Raw genomic sequence first — 7,220 nt, 5'->3', positions numbered from 1 at the left:
CTCCCCATCTGCCGGAGCACCCCTTGGGGCAAACGAACCTCCTGCGCGATTGCAGCTCCAGGAAGGGCTGCCAACGCTCCTCGGTGTGGGGAAACAGCCTGAACTTCCACCGCGCGTCCTTCTGAACAGCCACAGAGCTGGCAGCACGCAGACCCACCCTGAACTGAAGTATATTTCTCCTGGATGTGCAGAATTAGTAATGTTTTAAGGCTAAAGAACTGCCTGTTCAAAAATGTATTTCTGACATGTTTACTGCTTGTGTTTATTAAAGCTTGTGTGCTCCTCCAGAATTTTGCATAACATTGGTTGACTAGAGGCACATCATGTTAAAGCTTGTCCCCCTAAGCAGTAATACACCAGAGTATTTTCATCTATAAATGAGTCACAACACTGATGCTTTCAGGTAAGGACAGTTTATTTGCCCCCTTGAACAAATAAGGCAAGATATTGGAGAAAGATCAAACAAAATGTCCTGTATCAAACTCAGAGGAATGCAATAAAAGTTACTATTTCATACATATACAAACTAATGACCCAACACTATTATATACAAACAGCCACATCTTACAAAATAGCATTTCAAGTCAGCACTTTATGCCAGTGTTGCTAATTTCTTTGTTACAAAAAAGTTAAAGCTACGAACTTCACATTTTTAAGTCTCACATGACTGACATCATCAGTATCTCTGGGGTTTAGAAGCAAAGATAATGGTTTGTCCAGAACACTTTCAGCAATGCAGATGGACCCAAGGAGCACATGAATGCAGCTTCACAATTAAGCAAGGATTTTGCTCAAAAACTTTGTCAGAACAGCTTTCCCTTATGGTACGAGCCTTGGTCCTAGCCTGGAGGACTAAGTGAGCAGGTACTGTGCTTCCAGACACTCCACAAAGGGACCAAAAAGGGAATTATTTTCTCTAACAGATTGAAAATCAGTGAAGGAGAAAATAATTCTTCTGCATTAGAGCTCCAAGTGCAAGAAACATCATCAAGTCTCAGCCACTGCAAGCATTCAAGAAAGGTTCAAAGACAGTTAAGCCATTGGACCAGTTTTACTTATTTTGGTTCATTTGCTGTATTTTAAGACAATCACATCAGCAAAGCAGAGTATTTCGAGTGCTTACATTCAGTTACAGCAGTCACAGGTTGCATATTCCGTAAATAGACACCACCCTGTGGTGTTTCACCTAAAACTCGGGTTTTCTAATGCCCTCCGATCACTAGAAAGTTACCTACACAGTGCAGAGGTAAAACTACTCCCAGCAGAATCTGCTTGATCCACGCCACATGCAAGCAGTGCACCATGTCACATACCCATACGTCTGTCACGCCAGAGGTGTTGGGCCAGATCCATCCCACTGACTAACACAAGATCCGACACTTGACCAGAGAACTCTCTCCTAAATTGTGGGATTTTCTTTGATGCAAAGGGCACTGACGAATATTGCTCACAATAAACACATGTTTAGGGCAAAAGGTATTGCACAGATTTCAGACGAGTGCTGTATGAGCCCTGATGTTCACACAGCACTTCACCAGACCTCATTAGAGAGTCCGGACTAAGGGATTTTAGTCCATTGACAACGATGAAGCTTTTAATTACTTTGTTTTCCCAATTCAAAACTTTCCCAATACTTGAGGCTATCAAATAGCTGGTTACCCCAGGATGTACTCTTATTCAGCACCCTAGATACACTGCTTACAGCCTGCCTTTTCCCTTCGGGACGGCTGGTTTGCTGATCTCCGGAACAGCTGTGTTCGCACTGCGTATCAAACTGAGACAAACCGATGCAACCAGATCTGCAGAGGGGGTAAAAATGGCTTGGTTCCTTTCACAGCAATGGAGTATACCTGTTAACAGTAGCCAAAAGTCTGCTCCAGGGGGGGAAAAAAGAGCCTACGGAGGCGTGAAATGAACACTTCACCTCTCTAGCAGCATTTGATTCAGGAGACACTGCTATTCAGTTTAATTATCTGGGTGATGTACCAAGGCCTATGTCAGAAGAATGACATGGAAACTGTTCCCTCTATCAGAGCAAATTAAAAATAAATCGGTAGAAATACTTGCTCTGTCCAAATATTTCATCATATGCTAGATACATCTAAAACTACATACCTCTGCTGTCACAGCCCTCGGGGCAGAGGCATCACTGGGTCTCTGCCCTGCAACTAGGCTCTTTGCTTCTTCTGTTTTACTCCCCACTCCATTGGTGTGAGTTAATTGCACCATCCTCACAGCGATTGTGCACGCTGGGGCACTTTCATTGATTGAGCTATACCAGACAGGAATGGCAGGGAAATTTAAAGAAAGAATACAAGAGCATCCAGAGGAACTGGAAGAGAAGAGAATGAATCTCTTCCAGTAGGACATTAGTAATTGTCTTCTCAACCAGATCAACTCTGCCTTTGCTCCACCACCATAAATATACATCTTTGAACTTTCAGTTCAACTTTTCTGATGTGCTAAACCTTGCAGAAATGTGAAGGATTGTGAAATTAAGTTTTTATTCAAGCATCTAAAAATGTAAATTTGAAATGAAGCCTATAAAATATTTCACAAACTGTGGAGATTTTCAAGTCCTCTCAGACACAACAGAAGTACCTAATTCCTGAGAGAGGTTCATACAACTTCCACCCATTTGAATACTGTTTCCTTTCCCTGTACTCCACTGTCAGCAGGGTCTCCCTGCAGGACATTTCCAAATGGACAGGCAAAGGGGAATCAGATCACTGATTGGCTTTTGGTTGTAAGTCAGTGTGGATTTTAAATTACAGAATGTAATTTCTGATGGAGGCACAACATACTTTACCTACTCGTATTAATTCATAAAGTACACAAAAAGAGGACAAAACTGAGGTCTTGAAGAAACCACACTTGCTTAAAGCACACAGTGTAAGGCATGGGGCTTATTACAGGCTTTTTAAAAAATGAGATTTAAGTTTCTTTCGAAAGGCTGGAACAGTTTGTACATGTTCTCACCTGCTCTCTTCAGTGACCCAAAACTTATCAGTACCTTAACAGTAGAAAGATACAGTTAACAGCTTGAAATTGAGTCTGTGCATTCACAAAGAAAAACAAAAACCACAAAAGATGCAGCTGTTAAATACCACAACCCATATTAACTTAAACCAAAATGGACTACTGAAAGTTCAGTTGAAAAGAGAGTGAGCCAACTTTCATTAGCCTATTTCTATCTGTTCCTCTGATTTAAAAACAGTCCCCCTAAAAACAGTAACAAAACTCCTTCGGAATAATGTTTTAAATATATGTCTAACATTAAAACATACCATCAGGATTTTCCACTTAATGGCATTCCTGAGTTCACAAAGGTGCTATGGAAAAATAAATGAGCAGAAGTATTGCCCTCTATTTTGCTAGCGTATTTCAATAGAAATCAATCTGTTTAGTAGTCATAAAAGCAAGGAGCTGATTGTTTGAGGATGGAAGAACATTCTACCAGTGGCTCAGAAGTTCTGCTGCCGCCGCTTCTTGGCTTCAATGGCATCGAGGATTGGCTGCCGCTTTGACTGGTACTTCTGGCGGATTTCTTCAATCTCCTGCTCCATCATGGGGTCCAGGGCTGAGAGCCTCCTCTGAAGTTCATCGACACTCCAAGTCTTTAGCTAGCAGGGAGACGAAACAAGAACAGACATCGGCATGAGTACAGCCACCATCCACACGTCTACAGGGATTTTGCTGCCCATCTGATGATCACAACACGTCTTCCAGTAGGAGAAGGTGTTAAGAGTGCTGCTCCAGACTGCTGCTCTCGCTGAGGTTAGCATGAGCCTCAGGATACTGGGCTGCTTTTGCTCATTTTACAGATACATTACATGCTCTGTTTAGTGACAGCGTGAGTGTATAAAACAACCAGTGAAATGTTTCCCCCATTGAGTTGTTTTTCTAACGCTTCATTTTGCAGGCTTAGAAGGGAAATACTGGATTGAGATGGAACAGAAGTGAAGTTGTCTCCCCCTCCCCTTTCCTTGCAACTAAACTTCCTTCTGCTAAGTGACAAAAGGAGACAGAAGGGAACAGGAAGAAAAAAAAAAAAATCATTGACAAAAGTTGCGTTTGGAAAAAAACCCGCATTTATGTACAATCAGGCTGAACCTCAATCATGGTGAGGGATTCAGGCTCCTCTAAGTTAGAAATCCCAGAACACACACAACAGGTCACTTTGGGTCAGCCTCCTACTGATATAATATGCAAGTACAATTTGTATTTTACTGTACACGTGAAGATGTCAGGCTAGTCTGGACAAGCTTCCCTTCACTGAATTCCCTATCTGCCTGCCCTTTGTTTAATTGGCTCTCTTGTGCGTGCCAATTTGCTGAGAACTGGCACAGAAAAGTTTTATTCTGTGATTACAGATGCCAAGTGTGGCCTGGGACAGTCTAGATAGTCCATAGCTACACCCTTCACATAATATTATAACAGACAAGATTTTAGGATTATGGTAAAAAATATGGACACTGGAAGTGCTTCAAATGTTCACCTAAGCAGCAGTCCTTTTCCCATCCAAGACCAAGCGACCCCCAGAAACACACGGGAGACACTGTTTTACAGTCAGTGTGGCAGGACGACGGGACTGACCATTTGCACCACTTGCTTTCAGTGACCACCTGCTGTGGAAACTAAGAACATGCAAAACCATTTGGGGTTTTTTGTGAACAAAGACGACTTTCAACAAACATCGTAATTGAGCGACTTCTCTTTACTTCAGTTAAATGTAAGTGATGCTGCTGTCCCGGTTTAGCTGTTAATTAGCTATCATGGTTATTCCTCAAGCCGTTTCTGAACCAAAGCACACAGTGAAATGCTTCCTGCCTATTAGAAGGCAACAACTGAATTACTGGCTGTTGAATGGCAGTTGTATAGCTTGCATCAGTCCTTAAAACGTATGTAAATACTAAAATACGGAAATCCTGATCCTTCTTCCTGAGGTGGAAGAGATACCAGTCCCCAAACCACAAAGTCATCTGCCAGCTGACTTCTCAAAAGGTCTTTTGAAATTCTTTAGCGTATTCTGCTAAATAAGGTATTTCCAAGTTGCAGTTACAGGATCACGAATCCACTTTAATAATCTAGGCACACATGAAACAAAACCTTTCTTGCAAGGGTATATAGTCTTTCGGCCTCTCCAATCAGGCAACTGTTCATTAGCAAGACAAAGCACTTCCTCCGCAAAGATATACATTATTTATACACATTAATGCAACTTCACCAGACAGCAGTTTAAGTTGATGCATGGCACCAGTTGCCTTTTCACAGTAATTCATTATGGAGCAGGTAATTATTCCACATTCCCCTTCCTCACAGTCCAGGGAATTGAATGGTCAAATGCAAAAAAGAAGAAAACATTAATTCAAGTACGGAACACAAATACTAAGCAGCTATATCTGAGCAAATGGCTGTCAGCCCTCCCAGAGTACCTACGCAGTGCTAGACTACTAAAGGAGAGTTTTGGAATGGATCTAAAATACCTCGCTCACGGCTTAAGCCAACTATTAGATATTAGAAATTGTCCTAGGGCTGCAATCTTCCATGGATGCCCTTTGAGTTCTTCTTCACCATCCTCCCGAAGTGCTGGGTGCTGCTTACAGCCAGAGGCAATCGCCAGAGTCGGCAGACCAGAGGGCACAGCAGATTTACAGCGATGGTCTCTCCACACCCCAAGAATGTGGCAGTAAGAAGAAAAAACTGCCCCATGAATGTTCTTGAACGCGATCTAGCATCACGGGACATCCTCTGTTGATACCAACACACGAAGCTTTTCTGCTAACTGCAAGCAACTGCTTGCCAAGGGACGCAATGGCTTTGACAATTCCTGGAACTGCGTGTTTTGTCAGGACAGATGGCTAACGGTATGGAAGATGCTTAGAGTACAGCTAAGTCTGGAGTGGGCAAAAGCCTACGGATATATATTAATATGAACAAATCTGGAAGTGGGTTACCTGCGCAGATGCGTGATGCAGAACAAAGTAGCTACTTACGGAGCCCGATCACGGGTTAAAGAGAACAGGGATGGTGGGAGAAGGAAGAGAGGCAAGTCGACGCAGTGCAAAAATTTAAAAGCACAGAAACACATCCTGTGTGTAATGCTGTGTGTTGACGAGGATGAACTAATTACAGAGTTCTTATCTGGAATAACGTCAATGTGACTGTGAATACCATGCTATTCCTAAAAGAGGCAGAGAAGCCCAAGGGCAACACTAGCAAAAGGTCCAGAACATGACTGTTCACCACAAGTAAGCCAACGAGAGACTGATGGGAGTCCAGTTACTAATGAAGGAGAGCCAAGCACCCACGCAGTCGCAGAGGACACCTAGCCCTCCACTCCCGCTGTGCTTCAGGCCCATGATAACACGAGCCCTGGGACCTGGGCTGGGCTATTACTCAGCTTGTCCTTCCACTTGCATATGCATCTTTGAAAGAAGAAAAAAAAAAAAGAACTGCTTAAAACCTGATGGCCTCCATTTCACTTTGCTGTGTGGCATTTCACTGAAAGCCAATGCCACAGACAGACTTTCTCCCAGAAATCAAGTTTTTAAACTCTAGCTTATCTGTCTCTGCAGTGGCAGACTCCTGGGATACTGACATTATTCTCTTAGAGAAACGCCAGAAGCAAAATAAGAAAAGAAGGACAAGGACAGGGCATCTCATGACAGACAGTTACTCAGGGTAAAGTCTCAGCGCTGAACAGCTGCAATTAGAGCTGGTTTTAGCCACGGGCTCAGTCCCATCCCTCTCCTCACTTCTCCTCAGCAATTCTTCTGTTGTAAGAAGTCTAAGTGTCTTTGTAAAAGCTATCTATTTTTGTCCACAGTGATCAAATAGCTAAGACAAACTTTTAAAGGAAGGAACCTCATTTCAGATGTAAAGACTGATATAAAATACTTGTTTTAAGGTTGGTCAAACTCATCTATCAACAGGGAGAGGAGTCAGTGCAGCAAAACTGTTCAAGCAAGGTTGTATGTGCAGAAAGCGAATTTTTAGCCATTTGATTAACAGTTGTATTTTTACTCAAGGTTTTGAGAATTATCTTAACTCTGTAAAAACGCCCAACTGAAGACAAACATCAGAAGTTCAAGTGTTCACCTGAAAGCCTCTCGCCCACGGCCGCGCATGCCGTTCGTTGTTCCGCAGGCTGCAGACACCACTGAGAGCAACATCTTGTTTTACTATGCTGATGATTTCTACTACATAATTCAGAAGGA

General features: G+C 42.7%; 1 protein-coding gene across 1 annotated transcript in view; it reads right to left on the bottom strand.

Annotated features, from left to right (window-relative positions):
- Positions 1 to 422: 422 nt before the first annotated feature.
- STK4 (serine/threonine kinase 4) overlaps positions 423 to 7,220 on the bottom strand; it is a 48,324-nt gene continuing 41,526 nt past the window's right edge. The window contains exon 11 of the mRNA XM_059827013.1: positions 423 to 3,623. Within this exon, the coding sequence (XP_059682996.1) occupies positions 3,465 to 3,623 (159 nt within the window). The 3' untranslated portion in view covers positions 423 to 3,464. The remainder of the gene's footprint in view (positions 3,624 to 7,220) is intronic.

The sequence above is a fragment of the Gavia stellata genome, chromosome 20 (genome assembly GCF_030936135.1).
Source record: "Gavia stellata isolate bGavSte3 chromosome 20, bGavSte3.hap2, whole genome shotgun sequence".
NCBI classification, from domain to species: Eukaryota; Metazoa; Chordata; class Aves; order Gaviiformes; family Gaviidae; genus Gavia; species Gavia stellata.
This window is presented reverse-complemented; position numbering and strand designations above follow the sequence as displayed.